At 42.7% G+C, this 26020-nt stretch overlaps 1 protein-coding gene across 1 annotated transcript in view; it reads left to right on the forward strand.

The window, feature by feature from the left end:
* Positions 1 to 26020, forward strand: part of LOC126109673 (uncharacterized) — a 320193-nt gene that overhangs the window by 265465 nt on the left and 28708 nt on the right. The window contains exons 6-8 of the mRNA XM_049914724.1: positions 9780 to 9905; positions 19359 to 19466; positions 25620 to 25764. Coding sequence (XP_049770681.1) covers positions 9780 to 9905; positions 19359 to 19466; positions 25620 to 25764 — 379 coding nt within the window. The remainder of the gene's footprint in view (positions 1 to 9779; positions 9906 to 19358; positions 19467 to 25619; positions 25765 to 26020) is intronic.

Consider the following 26020-nt stretch of genomic DNA (forward strand, 5'->3'; position numbering starts at 1 on the left):
AGTGTTATTTACAAGTGGGGCTATAGAGAACATTAGCGCCACGTCACTCAAAAGCGACAGGGAAATGATGAGGAAGCGGTAACTTTACACCATTCATGTGCGAGCTGTGGTACAGGGTGGAGGAGAGGAAACGCATGTTTTTTCAACCGCTAGTACGCGGCGACGAGAGTGAGGTATTGACCTTGAATGTATGTCGAGAGACTGCCCATACAATGCAGTTTGTCACTATGTGAGACGGGTGTCACGATTAATCAAGGAAAATCTCCAGTTGGGAAACGGGGCTAAAATTAGTTGGTCACTGTAGAATTGCAATTTAATTTCTTTATTCATTACTTCAACCATTAAAAGTCATTTCTTTACCACTTGACCAGGAACAGATCCAAAAAGCTAGCAGGTATGAGTGCCTTTTCAAAACAAATCACTTTACAGTTAACAGCCAAGCCATTTTACTTAAAACCGGCTGTCGTAAAACATTTGATGACAAATAAAAATTTTCCAAGTAATTAAAAACTTTACTCTACCGTTAATAGCCAACCCATTTTACTTAAAACAGACTTTGATAAAGCATTTAATAACAAAATTAAAACTTTCCAAGTAATAAAACAAAAACACCAATTGCATACAATATCGCAACCAAACATGTAGGGAGCCAACTTCTTTTAAATTTTGCCACAACAAGATGTTAAACAGGGAGGCAGAACTAGCACTTCCAAAGAATGGCAAGTAGATTAAAGTAATCAAAGTTACTGTAAAATAACTAACAGTTCTAAAGCCATGTAATTTTAAAAAACCTCCAATGAAAGGCAAACTTAACCTCTTTAAACAGTGGCCAAAAACAATCAGAGTAAAATACAACCATTTAACATTTTAAAATAACTAACAACTTTGAAACTTCCTGGCAGATTAAAACTGTGTGCCCGACCGAGACTCGAACTCGGGACCTTTGCCTTTCGCGGGCAAGTGCTCTACCAACTGAGCTACCGAAGCACGACTCACGCCCGGTACTCACAGCTTTACTTCTGCCAGTACCTCGTCTCCTACCTTCCAAACTTTACAGAAGCTCTCCTGCGAACCTTGCAGAACTAGCACTCCTGAAAGAAAGGATATTGCGGAGACATGGCTCAGCCACAGCCTGCGGGATGTTTCCAGAATGAGATTTTCACTCTGCAGCGGAGTGTGCGCTGATATGAAACTTCCTGGCAGATTAAAACTGTGTGCCCGACCGAGACTCGAACTCGGGACCTTTGCCTTTCGCGGGCAAGTGCTCTACCAACTGAGCTACCGAAGCACGACTCACGCCCGGTACTCACAGCTTTACTTCTGCCAGTACCTCGTCTCCTACCTTCCAAACTTTACAGAAGCTCTCCTGCGAACCTTGCAGAACTAGCACTCCTGAAAGAAAGGATATTGCGGAGACATGGCTTAGCCACAGCCTGGGGGATGTTTCCAGAATGAGATTTTCACTCTGCAGCGGAGTGTGCGCTGATATGAAACTTCCTGGCAGATTAAAACTGTGTGCCCGACCGAGACTCGAACTCGGGACCTTTGCCTTTCGCGGGCAAGTGCTCTACCAACTGAGCTACCGAAGCACGACTCACGCCCGGAGAGCTTCTGTAAAGTTTGGAAGGTAGGAGACGAGGTACTGGCAGAAGTAAAGCTGTGAGTACCGGGCGTGAGTCGTGCTTCGGTAGCTCAGTTGGTAGAGCACTTGCCCGCGAAAGGCAAAGGTCCCGAGTTCGAGTCTCGGTCGGGCACACAGTTTTAATCTGCCAGGAAGTTTCATATCAGCGCACACTCCGCTGCAGAGTGAAAATCTCATTCTGGAAACTAACAACTTTAATACCATGACCTGGGATAGAAATAATTAACCGACCGGGTGTAAGGGCGGCCACAATTGTCTCACGAAGGATGCTCAGGCTAGAAGCGGAGTAACAGACCCACAAAGCCTCACATCGACCCCACGCGAGGCCAGGGGAGGAGGAGGAATCAAATCAGGAACCATAATCCCTGCCCAAAAATAAACTTCCTCCCAGGCAGTACTAATAAGAAGTCAAAATATCACTGTCTATAATTACACCGGCGACAGGGACAGGAAATCCGAACGCAGAAGGCCACAATGCAGGAAAGACGCTGGTTGCAAAAACCAAAATTCTTCAATTAACATCTAAACCTTTAACCAACCAGTTTATCAGACAAACAGCAGGTGAACTCCGATGCCAGCGTACCCAACTGGGCAGTCACGCGGCCACGCGCTCTGTCACCGGAGCTGGTTGGTTGTTTGTTTGGGGAAGGAGACCAGACAGCGTGGTCATCGGTCTCATCGGATTAGGGAAGGATGTGGAAGGAAGTCGGCCGTGCCCTTTTAGAGGGACCATCCCAGCATTTGCCTGGAGTGATTTAGGGAAATCACGGAAAACCTAAATCAGGATGGCCGGACCCGGGATTGAACCGTCGTCCTCCCGAATGCGAGTCACCGGAGCCCTCGTCTTCTCTGCACCCACGGCGGCGAAATACCACTCCTCAGGTTAGGCGAGTTACTGGTCCATCATTCCCGCCTCCAGACGGACAATTTAAAGACATCCTTTGCCGCTCCCACCAAGTAGTGACCCGGAACCACAGCCGTGGCCCCCGGGTGTTCATAGCATTGGCTGTTATTCCCGTCAACTCGCCCCATACGTCTCGCACCGCCACGATAGACCACGCGGCTTCTCGGAACAACAGCCAACCTTCCACCGCCACGCCACGCAGCGGTCTAATCGTCCGACATTCTCTCCTTCCCGATTTTAAAAACCGACCGACCGACTCGTCACCGCTAGGCAACCAACAGGCCATCCCCCCAAAGATCTTATTTATTCCCTTACACAAGGCTAACGGGAAGCAACGACTCGAAGATCGATAAGACCAGACACGCCGTCAGAGGGGGATCTCAACAGAATCGTACGCAGCATAACTATAAATATGAAAGATGGAATGGAAGGACTCAGAACAATATTAACAGCGTGATATATGTTGAGAGCCGACACACGGTTCACTATGGAGCGCCGTGTGTTCGTTGTCGAGCAGTACTTTAGAAACTGTGATTCCGTAGTCACAGTGCAACGTCTTTTGCGTCAAAATGTTAGAGGTGGACGTCGAGGTGCAGTATCTGATCGAAATACTGTACTCCGGTGGGTTGCAGCGTTTAGAAGTACTGGATCTGGTCTTCCCCGTTCAGTTGGTACTCCGGAAAATGTAGACCGAGTGAGAACGGCAGTTCTTGCTAGTCCGAAACGATCGGCTAGTCGACAGGCTGTAGTCATGGGTTAGTCACGTCGTTCGCTTCACCGCATCTTACACGATGGCCTTAAGTTTCACCCGTACAAGATAATGATCGTGCAGCAGCTTAGTGAAGGGGATTTTGTGCAGCGCAGAGAGTTTTGTCGGGTGATGTGATGTGATGAAGCACATTTTCATGTAGACGGTTACGTCAGTGTTCAAAATTGTCGGTATTGGGCGCCGGAGAACACACATGAATTACACCAAAGGCCTCTCCACAGTTTGAAAGTAACAGTGTGGCGCTGCACTTCAAAGATGGGTATTGTTGGGCCCAATTTCTTTTTTTAAGAGGAAGGAACTGCAGTTACTGTGACATCAGCGTGCTATGTTAAACAAGTTTCTTCGTCCAGAAGTTGAAAGGCGTCAAGTGAACTTGAGAGAAATATGGTTTCAGTAGGACGGTGCCACAGCTCACATGGTGAGAGAATCCGTGGAAGTGGTTCGACATACACTCCTGGAAATTGAAATAAGAACACCGTGAATTCATTGTCCCAGGAAGGGGAAACTTTATTGACACATTCCTGGGGTCAGATACATCACATGATCACACTGACAGAACCACAGGCACATAGACACAGGCAACAGAGCATGCACAATGTCGGCACTAGTACAGTGTATATCCACCTTTCGCAGCAATGCAGGCTGCTATTCTCCCACGGAGACGATCGTAGAGATGCTGGATGTAGTCCTGTGGAACGGCTTGCCATGCCATTTCCACCTGGCGCCTCAGTTGGACCAGCGTTCGTGCTGGACGTGCAGACCGCGTGAGACGACGCTTCATCCAGTCCCAAACATGCTCAATGGGGGACAGATCCGGAGATCTTGCTGGCCAGGGTAGTTGACGTACACCTTCTAGAGCACGTTGGGTGGCACGGGATACATGCGGACGTGCATTGTCCTGTAGCAACAACTTCCCTTGCCGGTCTAGGAATGGTAGAACGATGGGTTCGATGACGGTATGGATGTACCGTGCACTATTCAGTGTCCCCTCGACGATCACCAGTGGTGTACGGCCAGTGTAGGAGATCGCTCCCCACACCATGATGCCGGGTGTTGGCCCTGTGTGCCTCGGTCGTATGCAGTCCTGATTGTGGCGCTCACCTGCACGGCGCCAAACACGCATACGACCATCTTTGGCACCAAGGCAGAAGCGACTCTCATCGCTGAAGACGACACGTCTCCATTCGTCCCTCCATTCACGCCTGTCGCGACACCACTGGAGGCGGGCTGCACGATGTTGGGGCGTGAGCGGAAGACGGCCTAACGGAGTGCGGGACCGTAGCCCAGCTTCATGGAGACGGTTGCGAATGGTCCTCGCCGATACCCCAGGAGCAACAGTGTCCCTAATTTGCTGGGAAGTGGCGGTGCGGTCCCCTACGGCACTGCGTAGGATCCTACGGTCTTGGCGTGCATCCGTGCGTCGCTGCGGTCCGGTCCCAGGTCGACGGGCACGTGCACCTTCCGCCGACCACTGGCGACAACATCGATGTACTGTGGAGACCTCACGCCCCACGTGTTGAGCAATTCGGCGGTACGTCCACCCGGCCTCCCGCATGCCCACTATACGCCCTCGCTCAAAGTCCGTCAACTGCACATACGGTTCACGTCCACGCTGTCGCGGCATGCTACCAGTGTTAAAGACTGCGATGGAGCTCCGTATGCCACGGCAAACTGGCTGACACTGACGGCGGCGGTGCACAAATGCTGCGCAGCTAGCGCCATTCGACGGCCAACACCGCGGTTCCTGGTGTGTCCGCTGTGCCGTGCGTGTGATCATTGCTTGTACAGCCGTCTCGCAGTGTCCGGAGCAAGTATGGTGGGTCTGACACACCGGTGTCAATGTGTTCTTTTTTCCATTTCCGGGAGTGTATGTATATTTCAAACCTCTATCACTTAATGCTTGTTTTCATCAAACCGTGTCCCAGTCATTCAGTAGTGAAAAACATGGCTTTTTTTCTGCTCCACCCCGTATTTGGCTACCTTAAAATCAGCAGATCGTTGTCAAAATCCTTACTAATGAGACACCCAGAATTTTCTGATTGCGCCTGTAGCACAGCGACAATTCATACATTTCACGAGGCATTTCGCTACCTTAAGATCGTCACATCGCCGACAAACCATTACAGCAAATTCCGTGAGTATTACCACCTTAAAAATTTCATGTCGGAAGACCCGAAATTGGTGCCTGCACACCACACAGTCATGTTCGTGAACAGGAAATTCACTACCTTACGTTCGCCCGATAGCTATCAAAATCTAAGCAGCAAGTTTCAGGTTTGTTCGCAACTCTCTCTTCAAAATAGTCGAAAGGTCGAAAATTTCGCCCTGTGTAGTTCGCATCACACTCTTGACTATACGTATAATCGCTGATGGGTTGGTTAACTGAACTGAAGCGTAATCTGCGCAGAGGTAAAGAGAGCACAGCGTTGAATGCTATCTCAGTTTTTTCGTCGCAACTCGGTTTACACAAACTTTCAAATCTGTTAACTCGGTTTGGCGTAAACCTGACTTGGCCCGTCGCTAGAAGCGGCGGGTGGGCAAACGTGCCGATGCCACACTTGTGGCTAGTCCCGCGTAGCTCGCTCGCTCCCCCTCCTCTCTTATACACACGACACGCTCCAAAATGGCAAAGCGGAACATCCAAAGTTACCTAGTTCGAGCGCTCGTAGCGAGACGGTGTGTAGGGTTTCACGCAGTTCCTGTTTTCTTTGCCTTATTGATTTCCGGCAGTTTCTTACTTCGTGTTTAAGTATCTTGTGTAATTATTTGTGTATACTTTTTTCCTATTATTGAGCGAAAGTGTTTGTTCCCGTTTTCAAATTACACCATGCTGGTCGGATTCCCAAACAAGAAAGACTTGGGCAGCAGTAAGAACGCGACTCAGTTCCAGCAGCAAAGCAAATCCATAGTCCAATGCTATCGAGAAATGCAGTGATATGTTACCGGCGGAGTAGAAGCAATAATTAAAAGAAAGAAAAACCTTGCTACCGTACAGGCAAGTTGTGGCGTAGCTTGAAGAACTATCCACCGTGTGTGTCGTGAGGAGAAATCTATCACAATCAGTTTTCCACAAAAAAATATTAGTAACCAAACTGAACGACTTATCAAAAGATGTTGTCAGGCGGACATTCTATTAATTTTACAACAATGGCAAGCACTCAATGTCAGAAAAATGAACGCAGTCAAGTGACGTATTGGACTCCAAAATGATGAATCCGCTGGGTACTTCAGATGACTATTTGACAAAACTTGCGTAAGTCAAAACCATTCACTGAAAATTCAACATAAGATCATACAGCCCACCCGTTGAAAATTACTGTTTGGTACACTGACCTAGGTTTGGACACCTGCTAACGGTGTCTTCATCAGAATGAAATTTTGATAAGCCCTATAAAATTATACAGAGGAAAATTTAGTGTGAAAAAAAAAACGCTTTAACCGTGATTGCAGTTGTCATGCGGTACGAAGGTTACTTACGTAAATTTACATAAAAAACAGTATTCCGATTTTAGCTAAGCCCAAGACAAAAAATAAAATGAAACGTTCCAGCCTTTGCCACTTACACCTAGTTAGGAACATCAGACAGATCGGCCCAATGGCTTACATTGCTATTAATACAAGTTGGGCCGCGGACAGTGATATGTGCCCATTTGAAAAACTGCAACAGAAATAACTGGAGAAAACGACAGTTTATATTTGTTTTGAAAACAAAGGAAGAGAGCTTAATGTATCGTTGAAAATGCACACTAGTAAAACAGATTAAGTAGAAATAAGAGCCGTCTATTAGACACAACAGAATCACGTAAAATTATACAAAAAATTTGTACATACAGCTGTACAATCCAGAAAATCTTTGCATAGTACATATCTATGAGATTCAAAGAAAATGTTTCGGGACAAGAGGAAAGTAAATACGGTAAAATTAAGCAATCAAAATCCCGCGAGCAGTGGATTAAAACCTTTGAAAAATTTTTGTTACATAATCATTTAGGATGAGACCACCGTCTTTAGAAATAAGCTCGAAAATATGCAGCTCTTCCGAGTACATGGAGCCTATGACCCTTCATTTCTCCATGTAAAATGGAAATGTCTTCAGCGATTTTTGGTTTTTGTCCGGAAATTAGCAGATGATCAGCAATAGTAAATTGTGTACGTTAGTGCCTCGTTTTCCCAATAAATGTTACTCGTGCCTGACACTAAAAGACCTTCCGGTTTGTCGTATATAATAAACGGGACACGTATAAGTGGTTTTATACGCTCCTGAATTGTGTACAGGAGCAGCAGTAGACTCGAGATTGTGAACGAAACATTTTTGCTAACTATGGATTCAATCAGAAAACTACGAATTTTATATGAAATAGGATCTAAAAATGGACTCGAGAAACATCTTTTTACTCGTTACTGTCAGAAACAGCATTGTTGCCTAAAATGGACACTTAAGCGTCAGTTTTAACTTTGAAGATATTTTCAATTCACGTAGGGGGATTCCGGGTGGCGAGAGGAAGGGCATGCGGCCACCCTCTGACACTTACATCGCCAAATACATAGTAACAAGGCCGACCCCGCGTTGGAGTGGGATAAAGACCCAAATCAAATTATGATTATTTTATAGGATTTATCAAAATTTCATTCCAATGAAGACACCCTTGGTAGGCGTCGAAACCTGGGTCAATGCACCAAACAGTAATTTTCAAGGGGTTTGGCTGTAAAATCCTATGTTGAAACTAGTACAGCTGCTGAGTAACAACCATATTGAAAACCTTAAAACAAAAAAAATTATAATTGTGGGGCACACAATGCCTGTTGGGTGAGCAGAGAATTAGTTTCTTCAAGAAAACCAGTTAGTTTAGAGATGTAGCAAAATGAACAAGTCAGTAGATTACCATCTGGAAATGAACGCATTGACATTGGACTGATCATGCATTTTTGTCAGCATGCTAATTTGCTTGAAATTTCGGTACTTTCATTTTTCATCCTGACAGACGTACATTTACACTTCATATAAAAACATAATATCTAATGTTGTCAAAAATAATTTTACACACTGTAGACTGCAAATAACCAATTGTACATTGCTTCCATAACGATGTCACTGACACAGCCTGAATCAATATTTCACCACAATAATATAAGCACAATGATTTTGACCGAAGCAGAAATGATTATGGTAATAGAGGTTCCTGTGTGTCATAGTATGACGGCAGCGCACAAACAGCCACCCACCAGTACGCCTGACCAGAGCTATGTTGGAAGTTTACTGACCTGTAAACCACTTTCCTCAGTAGCCTTCTACTTCTCAAAGTTCACTCTAGAACAGAAATGGTTTAGAAGATATTTTGAAAATACACTCCCTGACAAAAGAAGTCAAGCAGCCTTTGCATGTAGATGTAGATGCACTCGTCTCTCTGGTTCATTGCCTTTCTGCTGATGCCATTACAGCCTGACTGTTTTGTATTTACAATTGTTAGTGATTGTTCAAACATGTTTAAGATGATCCCTGAACCCACAGACTGAAGTGCATTCAGTAATACTGGCGTGGAGTGGGTGTCCTTCCATTATCAATCACGGTTTGATTGAGAAAATATACTGTTTGCAATAAGAATACTTTGCCATGAATTTTCGCAACTTTCAAAAACTGTTTTGCCAAGGTCTGTGTAAAGATGCAACAAGAATAATTACCATAAAATGTTACAATGCAGAGCTATTTTTGTGTGTTTTATTTTTGATAATAAAAAAAGTGTAGAATGTAGACAAGTATTAGCAAAGACATTAGGTTGAATGTCTTTAAATGTTTATAAAGATAATACGATATAATCAAGTGGAAGCTGGAGTATGCACTGGGATTTCAAAACCCCATCAAGAAAATAACTGAAATTTCAAAATTATTGCTTTCTATGATTCAAACATTCTGCAAATCAACAGCTTGACAATGATTTTGAAGGTTTCTATGTATCACCTATAGAACAGAAAGCAGAAAAGAAAAATTGTTAGTAGTGGTATCTTAGTAAGTGAACATATCGCTGCTATATTTCAATGCTGTCTACAGTAGAACAGTATGTGCCATTTGGAAAACATTACCATTAATGTGACTATGTCATTTACTGTTCCACTGTGTGTTTTGGTTCACACCATCATCTTCAGGTGGTGAAATATGTGTCTTAGTGTGAAGCAGAATTTCCTTTTTTCTATGCTCCATAAAAACCTAACCTCTAGTGTTTGTACTTTACTGTCATCTTTCTTTTTGTGTCTCAAAACCTCACTTCCATACAACACTACTGGCAATCCCATATTTGTAGTGTATGGTAGCCCATGCAGATTGCGAGAAGTTTCTTCCCTACCTCCTCATGTAATAATGGCACAATAATTCAGTGGTGCAGCATGCCTATAACTGTGATAGTACATTTATGTATGTTTTCTAGTGAGGAAAAAAGAGACATGTTTCTAAATGTTTGCACTGTCCACAGGGTGACAAATTGTCATCGTATGCCGGGATCCAGTATTCACCACAAGACATGGCAGAGTACGTGTTCTGGACCGGAGATGAGAAGGGAGTGACGCTGGCCATTGAAGAGTTCTTGCAGGAAGGACTGGTGGGTATATGCAAACAAAAACAATTTCATGCAGCATGTACTGAACTGAATCAATCTATCAAGGATATGACAATGCGTAAGATCATTTCTACAGTCCTCTGTTATGTAATTAGTGGCTGTGAGTAAAGTGACAGTTTGGACCACTTGGGCTATGTAGTGGAAGGGGAGGTCAATTTATACTTGCCTTCACAATGTACCCAAGGTCAGTCTGCTACACGTAACAGTTGTATTTTTTTTCCCTCCCTCTCTCTCTCTCTCTCTCTCTCTCTCTCTCTCTCTACTTGTCCTAATAACTTTATCATGAAGCACAATGGAGGAAATGCTCAAACAATGGTGCGTGATCGGGTTCAGCACCAAAGTAGGCAAAAGTTATACCAGTACCAATCAACTTATCCATCATGCCTGCCCCTGGTGGCTCTGTTTTATCATCTTCACAAGTTTCAATGTGGTTGAAGATTGCTGAGGGGGGCAAGTAGAGGCGACCAACAATTCCTGCTCTGGAAACCCATCAATTGTTATGGCTTGTACCATCTTCCTTGATGTTGACCACTTCCTCTCCGATGGCTCCATCTGTCCACACTACACCTACCAACAGTACCTACGTTCTGACATCTATCATCCCTCCCATACATCCTGCCACTCAAAGACAGCATATCTGCAGTGACAACTCCCTTCCTCGGTAGGCTGAGAGTCTCACCAAGGCCTCCCCAGACGTAGTTCACAAACAGGTCTGTAATACCATTTGATTTCACATCCCCAAGAAGCAGCTACAAAGGAGTGTCCCCCTTCGTCACCCAGTACCATCCTAAACTAGAACAACTTCCTTCACCAGGGCTTTGATTACTTGTCATCATGCCCCAAGTGAGGGGTACCCTACCCGAGATCATTCCCACCCCTCCTAAAGTGGTATTCCAACTTCCACAACATCCTAGTCCAGTCCCAATCCCAGCCTGTTGCCTGTGGTAGACCCAGGTACCAAGACTTGCCCAGTCCACCCACCCAGCACTTCCTATTCCAGTCCTGTCACAGGCTTATCCTACCCCATCGGAGGCCAGGCAACTTGTGAAACCATTACCACCATGTACTCAACTCTCATTTGTGTAAAATAAAAGTGCCTGCGGGTGTAAAGGATAGGGAAAAACCTTTTCAATTAGATGACTGAACCTGCCCTTTGGGATATCACATCCATTCACACCATATGACTTTTACTTTTACGTCATGTTTATGTTTTCAAAATCAATCCCAAAATTTTTTTAAGCACTAAATGAAAAGATGAAAAAGTTTAAGCCATTCAAAGATCTATAATTTTGCACCTCCATAGATGTGTGCATCAGTGTGCTAGACTGCCGTAAGGAAGTCCGTGGTTCGATTTCTGGTACAGCCAGGGATTTTTCCTTGGTTAGAAGACTGGTACGGTGTGCAGTCAGCCTCGTGCTACCAGTTGAGGGGCTCCACATCACTAAAACTGCAAATGGCCAGGAGACTGGTGTGCAGACCCCCCCATACCTCCACGTTGCATCCAATGACGAAATTGGCAGAGGATGACACAGTGGCCGATCACTACCAATGGGGTCTATGGACAGAGTTTACAGTTATACTGTTGCCTGTAAAAGGTGGTCAGCACCCCCTCCCCCGATGCCCCCACTCATTTCCATCATGCTACCTGCTATTGTCACCTCAAATCCTCATTTAAATGGAGCAGGAGGGTTTCTATACATGGTAATGTGTATGAACAAAGAACTACAAAAATAACAGTAAAGTTTTTACACATAATAACCTTATATTAAGATAAAGAAACTTGTATCCAAAGAAAGTTTCTTTGAAGAATTTCAGTTACATTAGTCAAAGTATACTTTTTAAAACTAATTAATTGTTTTCCTAATACTGAAACACATTTTTGGTGAATTTTATATTTGTAACATGTTATCATTGATTATCTTTCTGAATAGTAATAAGGAAATGTGGAAAATTGCATACTAACAAGACTTTATTGGAAACTACATGATCTTTGTCTACATTGAGAATCACTTATCTGCTATGTTGCATGTCTCGAACCTCAGAAAAACAAATTGGTATATGTATTTTGCCAAAATGCAATTTTCAAAGGTGATCATTTAATCCTGTTGGCTTCTTACATTCGCTTCTGATCACCTTTTATAAATTGAGGCACAATTTTCAGACAGGGGTATGAATCTATAATTATCAGTATTCATTTGCATATTACAGGTACATCAATTTGCCAACCATTCTGAGCAAAATAGCTTCCCAAAAAAGTACAGATTATGTAACTGACTAGACACTATAAATTTCCATTGAATACAGGTAGAGCATACCACAATGTACACCCAGCTTCACTGTCCCTAAATTGGCACAACATAACGAGCTGGATCAGGCAATCCCCTTTTCAGAGTTGTGAGTGCAGCATAGAACATGTACTGGCATCAGAGTAGCCTACAGAAGTTAAAATATTAATTTCCAAAATGAATGTTTCACTCCTGGCATGTGAAATGTGTGTGCAGCATCAGGACATGAAACCAGAAGTTTGCCTTTCACCACCAGTCTCTTACCGAATGAGATACCCAGGTATAAAGTGCAACCCACCCTCACTGCTTTACTTGTGTCGGTATGTAATCTTATACTTTTTGAACTTCTCTGCGTACCTCATTCGGTAAGTAATGTTCCAGGTTTGCATCCCAGCTGTGGTCACAGTTTCGAGGTACCTTTAGGTATTAATTGCTACAAAATTGTATTTAAAAGCATCATTTTAACCAAAGTTAAAGGATTTAACTTCCTACCTGCCTCTGATTTAACTAACTTGGAAAGTATCTGCATTCTAATGAACATACTTATATGTGAGGATTTTCAATAAAATGGTCATAACAAGATGAATTACTACAAAATGCACATCATACCTGCACATTCTACAATAGTATCACTGAACGCCATGTCATTGACACTTTTGAAGTGATCCATAAGTTCACCAATATCAAAGTCAGCACTCTGCCATGTGTAATGAAGTACTGGTGTATATACTTCAGCAGATACTTGGTTGTAAATGACAGAATGCATTTTTGTAATAAAGAGTGTCACAATTTTGGCTGCATGTCCCTAGAATGTAGTTTAGGAAAATCTGTTATTCTCTTTGCATGTATTTCGTGTTGACTGAAAAAATAAATGTCAGGAGGTTGCACATATTTTGTAGTATGATTTTTGAAACTACATCTCTTCCTCCAGGAGCTTCCAGTAGTACTTGCACATCCATAACAGGAGCCACAAAACACTAGTGACTGTCGCCAAATGTGGATTCAGAGCTGACAGGAAAAAATGTCTTCAGGCATTCTTTCTGCTTGTGTCTGCATAGACATTTGGGGGACATCATTTTTCCGTTTCCCTTGACACACAGGGTTCAAACTTTGTACTTGGTTCTTGGAAGCATATATAGACTCAGTTTGTCAATTGTCCATCAATTGACGTAGCAACATATGAAGGGGTACTAAAAGAGACTAGAATTATTTTTTAAAAGCTGTATATTTTCAAACTGTTTACAAAACAACCTTATCCAGTTCAAAGTACTCTCCATCACAACTAATTAATTTGACCCACCAGTGCTTCCACCGTTTGAAATCAAATAAAACCCAGTAAATCCTGTAAACCTGAGATTCCTTGCTATGTCCAATGTTGTAATTAACAATAATGGAGACAAGAACTGCATTCTTGTGCTTCACCAATACACACTGCTTGATGATATTGAACTACAGCATGTGATTTCCTTCGAAAACTGTATTGCCTTCTATTTTCTTTGGCATGTACTCCAGTATTCTGTTGATATTCCTTTTAGCCTTCAGGAGCTTGTCACATGCATTTAAACTTCTGACAGAGAATCATCGCTTAACTTCTCTCGTGTGTCGGCATCAAACATTCTGATGACACTTGGTATCAGAAGAAGGTTGGAATTCCCTTTCACTACTTGCACTGACTGTTCTATAACTTCGCATATCACTACCACCTCCAATGAAGTGTTCGTCATTATCATCACTAGCATTAGAATTATGTGTTAATGTTACAACAGTATCCGTTTCTTAATGTTGAGAGTATTTTTGCACTATAATAGATACCAGAAGACATGCAAATGATTCATCTTACACACCAATACCATATTGACAAAGAAGAGTTCACTGTAACTTCTTCTCAACCAAGTGCAATACATTAGCTGGGTTGATTACCAATCACTGGCCCATCTGACAATTACACGAAATTTAACTTCACATAGACACCACACCATTTCTACTGGTCTCAACTGGCACAGCAGCAGAAAAATGTCAAATTTAGCATGGTACACTCAGCAGCATCTAATGGACAAGTGCAGAGGTTTGCAGATAAACAAATGTCACTGGGACAATAGGGGACTTTTAAATGATCCCTCACAATATTGTGGTGTAAATGCTGAAGCCCAAATACTTGTAGTAAAATTTTTATTTTCAACTTACAAGAAATCATTTCATATAGCAAGCCTCACAAGTGTTGTCTATGATTTTGGTGCACCATACTTTGTCAACAGCTTGAGAACAAATAAGAGCAAAATGTTACATTGTACATCAGTTTAAATTGGAGTTGTTAAAAATGATCTTTTGCTTACCCTCACTGGTTGTCCGTTAGTACTTGTTCTTGTTGCTGGAACAGTTTTCTCCTAGTTGGTTGATCCTTCTTGGGAAAACAATTTCAGGGTTCTGTTTGTTTCAAAATATATTTTATAGTAGATGTCACAGACTGTTTCATTTTGCCACATTAGCTTTTTATTAATAATCACATCCAATCCACACAAGGTCCTGAGTGCAACTCATAAACTGCACAACTGCCACCAAGAATTTTCATCAAAGGAGTTACACCAAAGATAATTATCACATTGTTAAGAAAACAAGTACATCCATGTTTCACATTCCTCCAATGTTTTACACATGACTCAGTAATCAATAATCATTAAAATAGCACTAATAACAATAATGAAATTTTCCATCATAATAAATTATACAAATGAATAACAAAAACTGTACACAGCAAAAACTACTGCTGCCAGAACACAAAAAATGTAAATATGCTACTCTTTAAAAGATGTAGAAGTGGGGAAGCTGCTGCCTCAATCCACATTTCGCCTGCCTTCCTCACCAAAAATTCTGGCATGCAAATATATTCACACTCTTTTAATACAGAACATTATAAATCCTTTTATCTGGTCTCTCTTTGTAGTTCAGCCTTCATACTCAGTATCTCCCTCTCACTGCCACTACCTCTCTCTCTCATCCCCCCTTCCTGCCCTCTGTCAGTGCCTTGATCTCTTTCTTTTGCTCCTCCTTACCACTGTCTCCTCTCCGCCACATTCACTGTCTCTTTCTCCACCACATTCACTGTTTCTCTGTCCCACTGCCATTGTCTTTGTCCCATTCATTTTCGCTCCCACTGCTACTGTCTTTTTCTTTCTCATTTTCTGCTGTCTTTCTCTTCAAATCCCATGGTATCCTCTATGCACAGTGTTTTGACCCTTAGACTAGGATATAGGGAATGTGGACAAAATTTGTCAGTCTTGGTGTGTCCAAACCATCCTCAGTCACCCCCACTTCTTGGCCTCCAAGCATTTGTATGGTCTCCACCCATCTCTGTTTTTCATTTCCACTGTCACATCTCTCTCTCTCTCTCTCTCTCTCTTTTAATTCAACGTCCCCTTTCTCTTTCTGTCCTGCTGACACTCTCTCTCTCCTTTCTCTTTCACCATCACTGTGCACGTGCCACTCTCTTTCAGCACAGAAAAGAGTGAACATCTGTGTACCCCAAAATTTTTGGTGAGTAAGGCAGAATGAGGAAGCCGGTTCCCCACTTTCTTGTCAGAGTCTTCGATATGCTCTTCTTTAGGTCTTTTTTGTGGTCAAACAGAAGCATTTCTTTTTCTGTTACAGTAGTGTCACCAGCTTATATAAAATGGATTTTGTAGATCAGTCAAGTGTTGAAAATTTGTTTATATACTTTGACAAATATAAATGACAAATGCATAATTTAAAACAAAACCAACTCCCATCCAGAGCAAGTTCGCTTCAGGCTACACCTACAGTATACCAAAAAATGCAATGTTTGATTTGCAAGTACAAAGAATGATGTTTTTGTAAGGTTCTTGTACCACCATAGAATAATTTTCATGACAAGACAGTCAGTAACAGCATGACATGCCCATTGTACATAGAGAGTGCGTCACAAAGTTTTATTGGTAAAACATATGCTGACCAACAAGGCAGTTTGGTGAAAGAATCCTTGTGATGACCCCAAACCCTTTGCCATGTGATCACTACTTCGGTTAAAACTACATTTATGTCTCAGTCTGGATAGTATGTGCATATTTTACATGCATAAGTACAGTAACTTTGAACCTCTGGATCTCAGTATCAGATAATGACACTGAAACAAGTTTCAAAATCGAAATTAGAGAAGCTGCCATCCACACAGCTGGTACTTTTGTATCAGAAAAAAATCGAGATTTTCTGTTTTCTCAGGAACTGCCCATGAACAAGTAAGCCACTTAAGACCCAACATTGACCACACACAATGCAAAAGAATCAACCAACTTTGCTGAGCTTGAGGAAGAGTGTAATGTTTACATTTTGACCCTGTGCTGTAGGACAGCTCCCTGAAATATCACAATTTCACTTGCAGCTTTTGGAAAATATTGGTACTGTGCCCTGTCAGACACACAGGAATGAAGCACACTGACAAAAAGAAATTGCATAAGAGTGGCGCTAGTAGTGCAATGCTAATGCAATTCAGGTTTGCTTTAATGGTCATTAATGTTAGTTATGTTTGAGACTAACATTAATGACCATTAAAGCAAACCTGAATTTAGTTAGTTAGTTAGTTAGTTAGTTATGTTTGAGACAACATCAACAAAAGTAAAACGAGGATAATGGAATGTAGTCAAATTAAGTCGGGTGATGCTGAGGGAATTAGATTAGGAAATGAGACACTTAAAGTAGTAAAGGAGTTTTGCTATTTAGGGAGTAAAATAACCGATGATGGTCGAAGTAGAGAGGATATAAAATGTAGACTGGCAATGGCAAGGAAAGCGTTTCTCAAGAAGAGAAATTTGTTAACATCGAATATAGATTTAGGTGTCAGGAAGTCGTTTCTGAAAGTATTTGTATGGAGTGTAGCCATGTATGGAAGTGAGACATGGACGATAACTAGTTTGGACAAGAAGAGAATAGAAACTTTCAAAATGTGGTGCTACAGAAGAATGCTGAAGATAAGGTGGGTAGATCACGTAGCTAATGAGGAGGAATTGAATAGGATTGGGGAGAAGAGAAGTTTGTGGCACAACTTGACTAGAAGAAGGGATCGGTTGGTAGGACATGTTCTGAGGCATCGAGGGATCACAAATTTAGCATTGGAGGGCAGCGTGGAGGGTAAAAATCGTAGAGGGAGACCAAGAGATGAATACACTAAGCAGATTCAGAAGGATGTAGGTTGCAGTTGGTACTGGGAGATGAAGAAGCTTGCACAGGATAGAGTAGCATGGAGAGCTGCATCAAACCAGTCTCAGGACTGAAGACCACAACAACAACAACATGTTTGAGACTGGACATCGTGAGCTGATGTTACTCAGAAATGACTTTAAGGTGTCAAAGATGTCATTTACAACACCTCACTGATGTGTGATAAGGCTATGAGATGATGGATGTTCCTTCTGTGATACTGCAGTAAATCTTGACAGAAATGTAGCCACTGTAAACGATTGCTGGTATCGGTAACCACAAGAGTGTACTGTCGCAGGAAGACAGTGCTCTGGACGGCCACAATGCACTACTAAGAAGGAAGACGATAGCACTCATTGTATGGCTCTGGGGCATCGTACTGCACCTACAGCAGCTGTTGGCGCCACAGTGACACAAAAATTGTAACAAATTGGTTACTTCAAAGACAGCTCTGAGCCAGACACTCTGTAGCGCGCATTTCACTGACCTCAAACCACCATCATTTGTGACTTTAGTGGTGTCAAGTGAGAGCTCACTTGAAGGCAGGGTGCAGGTTTGTTGTTTTTTTCTGATGAAATCTGGTTCTGCGTCATTTCCTATGATGGCAGAATGTACTGGTTGTGACATGGCTAGTTGATGGCCTGCAAGCTAGATGTAATGGACCTACGGACAGGGATGTGATTTCTTATGACAGCAGGAGCACTGTCATGGCTATCTTGTGCACCCTGATTGCATATTGTCAACCTGGTGATACGGCCTGTTGTACTGCAGTTTGTGAACAGCACTCCAGGTGGTGTTTTTGAATAGGATAATGATTACCCACATACCGCTGTTTTAGCTCAACGTGTCCTACAGAGTGCCAGCATTTTACCTTAGCCTTGTTGATCACCAGATCTGTTTCCAGTTGAGCACATATGGGCAACAACTCCAGCATCATCCACAAACAGCATTAACTGTCCCTGTGCTGGCTGACCAAGTACATAAGGCATGGAACCCATCCCACAAACTTACATCGGGCACCTGTACCAAAAAATGCATGTACATCTGCATTCGACATTCTGGTGGTTACACTGGGTGCTAATATAGCAGCATTTCATATTTGCAATGACTTATCTCACATTTACATTAACCTGTGGTCTAGCAATGTAAATTACTTAAATATGTTACCTAGACAAAAATCAAACAATGGAAAATCCAGGATGGAATGTAATAATATTATGCTAAGGGAAGTTGCTTCTTATCATATAGCGGAGATGCTGAGTCGCAGATAGGCACAACAAAAAGATTTTCACACTCAAAGCTTTCAGCCAATGGCCTCTGTCAACAATAGGCAGTGTGGTTTCAGTTGCCTGAGACTGCAGTCGTGTGTGTCAGTTGCGTCTGCATGAGTGTTTCTAGTGTTGACAAAGGCCATTTGCCGAAAGCTTTAAGTGTGAAAATATTTTTGTTGTGCCTATCTGTGACTCAGCATCTCCACTATATGGTGCTTAGCAACTTCCCTCCACATAATATTGTTACCTAGACAAATGTATTCTTGAAATTTCATTACTCTCACTAATTAGTTTTGGTGCTGTGATATTTTTTTCTGTCAGTATTTTAATATATTGTGTCCTATATTAATTATTGCTGTTGCTTAGTAAACAGTAAGAGTGTAACACTGACCAGTTTTATTACAAACCATCATGTGTTATATAGTAACAATATTTAGGAAGTCAACTTCACCTATTTTTTTTTTTCTGGTACTAACTAAAAGAAGAATCATCATACCAAACACAGAACTCCTGCTCCCAATGTCCGCACCCCTTTCCATTCACTCACTCCATCAAGACATCGTAGTGCACCCCAGGGGCAATAATGCACAGGTTGAGAATCAGTGGTGTAATTGGTGCAACAAGAGGTGAGGAAATGGCTTTGACATTCACCGACACTGTCGCTGTTGCAGATGACTCGGGAGGAGGCTATCCGCTTCCTGCAGGACATCAAGCTGAACCTGGACCTGCTGCAGCAGCAGTTCTCCCAGCAGAAGCAGCAGGAGCAGCAAATGGCCAAGGTGGGCATGCCACCACAAACCTCGGCCCTGTATCACAGCTGAATGCATGGGGACTCACTTTTTACTCCATGTAACTGACAGCTAATACACTCCAAGAAAAGAAAAATACATTTTTCTGAAACTGTATACATGTACGTCACATCTACCAATTTCCACCCCCTTTGGGTAATTCATTTGTGGTGTATCTTTTCTTTGGGTCATCCAGTAATTAAATTTCCCTTTTCTTCAAAAGAAATACAATCCAGGAAATGGAAAAAAGAACACATTGACACCGGTGTGTCAGACCCACCATACTTGCTCCGGACACTGTGAGAGGGCTGTACAAGCCATGATCACACGCACGGCACAGCGGACACACCAGGAACCGCGGTGTTGGCCGTCGAATGGCGCTAGCTGCGCAGCATTTGTGCACCGCCGCCATCAGTGTCAGCCAGTTTGCCGTGGCATATGGAGCTCCATCGCAGTCTTTAACACTGGTAGCATGCCGCGACAGCGTGGACGTGAACCGTATGTGCAGTTGACGGACTTTGAGCGAGGGCATATAGTGGGCATGCGGGAGGCCGGGTGGACGTACCGCCAAATTGCTCAACACGTGGGGCGTGAGGTCTCCACGGTACATCGATGTTGTCGCCAGTGGTCGGCGGAAGGTGCACGTGCCCGTCGACCTGGGACCAGACTGCAGCGACACATGGATGCACGCCAAGACCGTAGGATCCTACGCAGTGCCGTAGGGGACTGCACCGCCACTTTCCAGCAAATTAGGGACACTGTTGCTCCTGGGGTATCGGCGAGGACCATTCGCAACCGTCTCCATGAAGCTGGGCTACGGTCCCGCACACCGTTAGGCCATCTTCCGCTTACGCCCCAACATCGTGCAGCCCGCCTCCAGTGGTGTCGCGACAGGCGTGAATGGAGGGACGAATGGAGACGTGTCGTCTTCAGCGATGAGAGTCGCTTCTGCCTTGGTGCCAATGATGGTCGTATGCGTGTTTGGCACCGTGCAGGTGAGCGCCACAATCAGGACTGCATACGACCGAGGCACACAGGGCCAACACCTGGCATCATGGTGTGGGGAGCGATCTCTTGCACTGGCCGTACACCACTGGTGATCGCCGAGGGGACACTGAATAGTGCACGGTACATCCAAACCGTCATCGAACCCATCGTTCTGCCATTCCTAGACCGGCAAGGGAACTTGCTGTTCCAACAGGACAATGCACGTCCGCATGTATCTCGTGCCACCCAACGTGCTCTAGAAGGTGTAAGTCAACTACCCTGGCCAGCAAGATCTCCGGATCTGTCCCCCATTGAGCATGTTTGGGACTGGATGAAGCGTCGTCTCACGTGGTCTGCACATCCAGCACGAACGCTGGTCCAACTGAGGCGCCAGGTGGAAATGGCATGGCAAGCCGTTCCACAGGACTACATCCAGCATCTCTACGATCGTCTCCGTGGGAGAATAGCAGCCTGCATTGCTGCGAAAGGTGGATATACACTGTACTAGTGCCGACATTGTGCATGCTCTGTTGCCTGTGTCTATGTGCCTGTGGTTCTGTCAGTGTGATCATGTGATGTATCTGACCCCAGGAATGTGTCAATAAAGTTTCCCCTTCCTGGGACAATGAATTCACGGTGTTCTTATTTCAATTTCCAGGAGTGTAGATAGACAACAAAGCTTTATTGGTAACAGGTACAACAAGTTACAAATCACTGGGCGAGTGAGAAAGCCACAGCTGGAAAAATCCATTTGAATAAAGAAATAACCATAACAGCTGCCATGAGAAGATTTAGTGATCCCCCATTGGTTCTCAAGTATAGTCACATCCTCAGGTGCCAAACAATTGACCTTTTTAGACATGTAAGCCACCCCTCAATAAAACACAGATGTTCTCTGTCCTCATCATAGAATATAAATGCAACCATCAAAACTTGACATTGGACTACATATTATCAGGTTTGTACAGTTGCATTTTTATGCTGTAGTCAGTATGAGGACAGCCTGTAATATTGATGGAGGGCTTCAATGTTTAAAAACGTTAATTATGTGGCACCTGAGTATGTGACTTTATAGTCATGAAAGTAGTTGTGAACAAACAGAGAATTAGTAAATCTTCATATGACAGCTGCTGTAGTTATTTATTTATTCAAACAGGTACAACAATGTCTGAGCTATTTCTGAACCAGAGTCATCACCAGAATTTGACACCTGTCATATCATGGGGTCAATTTTTGTATTCCTGTGGCCTGTGAAAGGAACCATTGTGTGACAGTCTGCTCTTTACCATTATTAAAATGCTGACTAGGCAGGAGATTCTTGACGTGCAAGAAAAGATGGAAACCATTGGTATCAAGACCAGGACTATATGGCTGATGATGAAGCAGCCCCTTCATAAAAACTGTTGTGCGCCGAACTGTATGTCGGCAAGCACTTTCACAGAAAGTGTTGAGCACTCTATACCTCTTTACTTGAATAGCTAGTCACAATTTTCACAGCGTTTAATGGTATTGGTGAGCAGTGTGTTGTAAAGTAACACTCTGGTAGAAAGATGTATAACCGTACATCTACTTAGCTTCTTTTGTCACCCGTTTGCATGTGTTGTGTATGTGGACGGATGCCACACATATTCAAGGTGGAACAGCACAGTGTTACACTGCCTATGTGGACACTGTATAATCTCCTTGAGTTGGTGTCCCATTTTGGAGTAGTGCAGTGCACCATCAAAGAAATGACAGTGCTGAGTGACATCACAGCAGAATTGTCAAAAATGTTATTAATATGAGGTTTGATCTCAAGGTGGACAGACAAGCATTGTCCCCATTTACTAAGTGTCGAAATATTGTACATTGTGACACAATACAAGGAGTCATTGGCAGAAGAATTATTTCCCATTCATTGGTAGAAAGTCACGAATTGCTTGATCATATCTCACAACTGCAGCAGTAATTTAGTCCCTCAAACTGCAGTTCCGCAGTCCAACACAAAAACTTAATTACAAGGTGCAACAGTCCAGAGCTTCCAAATAACAACAAAGCTAAATCTGAAGACACATATACAGGGTGTCCCAAAAAGAATGAGCCGATTTTAACTTGTAATAACATTGAGAAAAATGTCACTAGGTAACTGAAGCAGCTCTAGATGTATTCGGCATGGACTAGAGTTTCAGAAAAAATTCACTAGATGTCACTACGAGCGCTGACCTGCAGTGTGCAACCAGTCTCGTGCAATATGGCATCTACGCAACAGAAGGAATATTGTGTTATTGAATTTAGTTGTACTCAATCAGTGATCGAAATTCAGCGGGTGTTTCATATGAAATTCGTGCTAAACCACCATCACCCAAAAACATTCGACCACCATCACCAAAGAACATTCGGTGGTAGTATAAACAGTATGAAGAAACAGGGTGCCTCTGTAAAGGCAAAAGTCCTGGCCTGCCACGCGTTCCTGAACAAACAGTGGAACAAATCCGACGAGCATTTGAGCAGAGCCCCCACAAGTCTACACGTCATGCTAGCTGAGAACGTGCATTACCGTGTGGCATCGATTAGTCCTCAGACCACACTGATTACAGCTGGTACAAGCTCTTCAAGATACTGACAAAGTGAAGTGAGTGAACTTTAGCAATGCTATTCTAGAGGACATGAAAGATGACACTTTTATGCCATGGTTGATATTCAGCAATGAGGCAACTTTCCATATTAGCAGTAAGGTTCACCATCATAATGTGCATATATGGGGGCTCAAAAATCCTCATGAAACAATTGAACATGAACGTGATTCACCAAAAGTGAATATTTTTTGTGCTGTTTCGCAAGGCAAGGTTTATGGACCCTACTTTTTTGAGGAAGAAACCATAAGAGGACAATCATATCTTGCAATGCTATGGAACTGGTTATTCCCTCAACTTGACTCAGATGAAATTGTCAGTCAGAAGATCAAGCACTACGGCAACAACATGTACAGTTTCCTCAGTGCCAACGTGCTTAAACGTTGCATAGGGTGTACAGGACCGCGAAACCAGGCATTACACTCTTGGCCTCCTAGGTCCCCTGACTTGACACCCTGTATTTCTTCCAGTGGGGATATGTTAAACAATGTGTTTATGTTCCTCCCTTAGCTCATGACACTGAGGAACTAAAAACCAGAATATCAGCTGATGTAGCTTCAGCGACAGAAGACACCTTATGCTCAGTTTGGGATGAATTCGGCTATTGGCTAGATGTCATCCGTGCAGCAAATGGAGGACATATTTCATACAAGAACAATTCAGACATCTGTGGGATGGTTGCTGAGATCCAGACTCGTGCAGTGACGGACCTCCGTACTGTGCTGCTGCAGCAGCTCCAAAAGTTCGTCACTGATGAGGGATCACCACCCATAGCCCTCTTCAATATGGACACTGAGGGCGTACAAAAAAAATTGCCTCCACCACTGATGCAGCACTTATTTGCTTGTGACCTTCAGCCTGTACACCTGATGCAAATTTCCATCAGTGCTGTGATTTATGCTTTAAGAAACTTTATCACAGACCAAATCTTACAGTCAGTGGGGAGGAAGAAGAAGATCTGCAATTCTTGGCTGCCGCTTTTGACAGGGAAGACTTGGTTGGCTGTCATAGTATTGTTACATCACTGTTCTGATACATATGTGACATATTTTCAGCATAATATATTTACTTATTTTAAATAAAAGGGAAACTTAATTTCTATTTGACCCTCATGCATCACAAGAGATACTGTTTATAATAATTATAATCAAAATAATTTATTCAGTAGTGGAAAGGCTAATTTACCTACAGCAGAACCAGTTCCTACTACTATTACATTACCGAAAGAATGTTCGTAGTGATAGATGGTAAATCATCGAGTAGAAAAGAAGTGATAACTGGCGTTCCGCAAGGTAGTGTCATAGGCCCTCTGCTGTTCCTGAATTACATAAATGATCTAGGTGATAATCTAAGCAGCCCCCTTAGACTGTTTGCAGATGATGCTGTAATTTACCATCTAGTAAAATCATCAGACGATGACTTCCAATTACAAACAATCTACAGAGAATTTCTGTATGATGCAAAAAGTGGCAATTGGCACTAAACAAAGAAAAGTGAGGGTGTTCACATGGGTACTACAAGAAATCTAATAAATCACACAAATCTAAGGGCTGTCAATTCAACTAAATACCTAGGAATTACAATTACGAGCAACTTAAATTGGAAAGATGACATAGATAATATTGTGAGGAAGGTGAAACAAAGACTGTAATTTGTTGGCAGAACACTTAGAAGATGCAACAAACCCACTAAAGAGATAGCATACATTACACTTGTCCATCCTCTGCTGGAATACTGCTGGGTGGTATGGGATCCTTACCAGGTAGGATTGACGGCGGATATCGAAAAAGTGCAAAGAAGGGTTTTCTTTGTGGTGAGATCTATTTACGAAATTTCAACCGCCAACTTTCTCTTCTGAATGCGAAAAGATTTTGTTGACACCCACCTACATAGGGAGAAATGATCATAATAATAAAATAAGAGAAATCAGAGCTTGAACAGAAAGATTTAGGTGTTCCCTTTTTCCACGGGCCATTCAAGAGTGGAATGGTAGAGAAGTAGTATGAAAATGGCTTGATGAACCCTCTGCCAGGCACTTAAGTGTGAATTGCAGAGTAACCATGTAGATTTAGAAGACACAGAAATCATGATAATTCACTGAAATTACAGTGAGAAAAAGTGTCAGTTAATGATTTTTACTATGTTTCTTTGTCTGAAAGCTACTGTCATCCAATTTTTCCTGTTTAAGTTGTTATCAGTACATAATAAAGGCTTTGAATGTTTAGTTTGACAGGTCATGATATTACATTACAAGGTTACATATTGGTCAGAGCAAGCCTCACAATCTTTAAGTTACCTGCTGGAAAGTAACTGAATGCAAATACGATTTACTAATTTAAGTGATTATGTACCTATCTTAGGACCTTCTTGAATTCTTTGATGGTAATGTTTGGTAGAATACTGAGTATTCAGAGTTTAATCTTATGCTACCAGTAAAACAAAATATGAGCATGAAAGAAATATCAAATACTCGTACTTTTCTTAATCTATAGTAATAGTAAGATATACCTGCTGCAAACACAGCTGATGGTATGTTTGTTCCTAGGATCGGGCTACACTTCTTCAGAAGGCACTGGGTCTTGACAAGCCAGAAGTTCCGGTGACTTCAGAACCCAAACTGCTCCCACAGGACAATGAAGTACTGCAGAATGACAAGAAGAATACTGGCTCACATATTGAAACAAACAAAGGTGAGTACTGTGAATGACAGCATCAGAAAAACATCTCATGGTTTTGTCTCTAGCTGTCACCAGATTACTCATGCATACTGAAGTACAAACCTTGTAACAAATAGCTGCATATAACAATTTCAGTGCCTAAAAGGACTTAGAATCTTAAACTGTCTTGTTCTTAAAAGGAAAAGGTTTAAAAGCACATAATGGAAAGCTGTCCACATCAAATTCTGTAACTGTGTAGATACTTCACAACCACTCATTGAGATGGTGC

Source organism: Schistocerca cancellata, chromosome 12 (genome assembly GCF_023864275.1).
Source record: "Schistocerca cancellata isolate TAMUIC-IGC-003103 chromosome 12, iqSchCanc2.1, whole genome shotgun sequence".
NCBI classification, from domain to species: domain Eukaryota; kingdom Metazoa; phylum Arthropoda; class Insecta; order Orthoptera; family Acrididae; genus Schistocerca; species Schistocerca cancellata.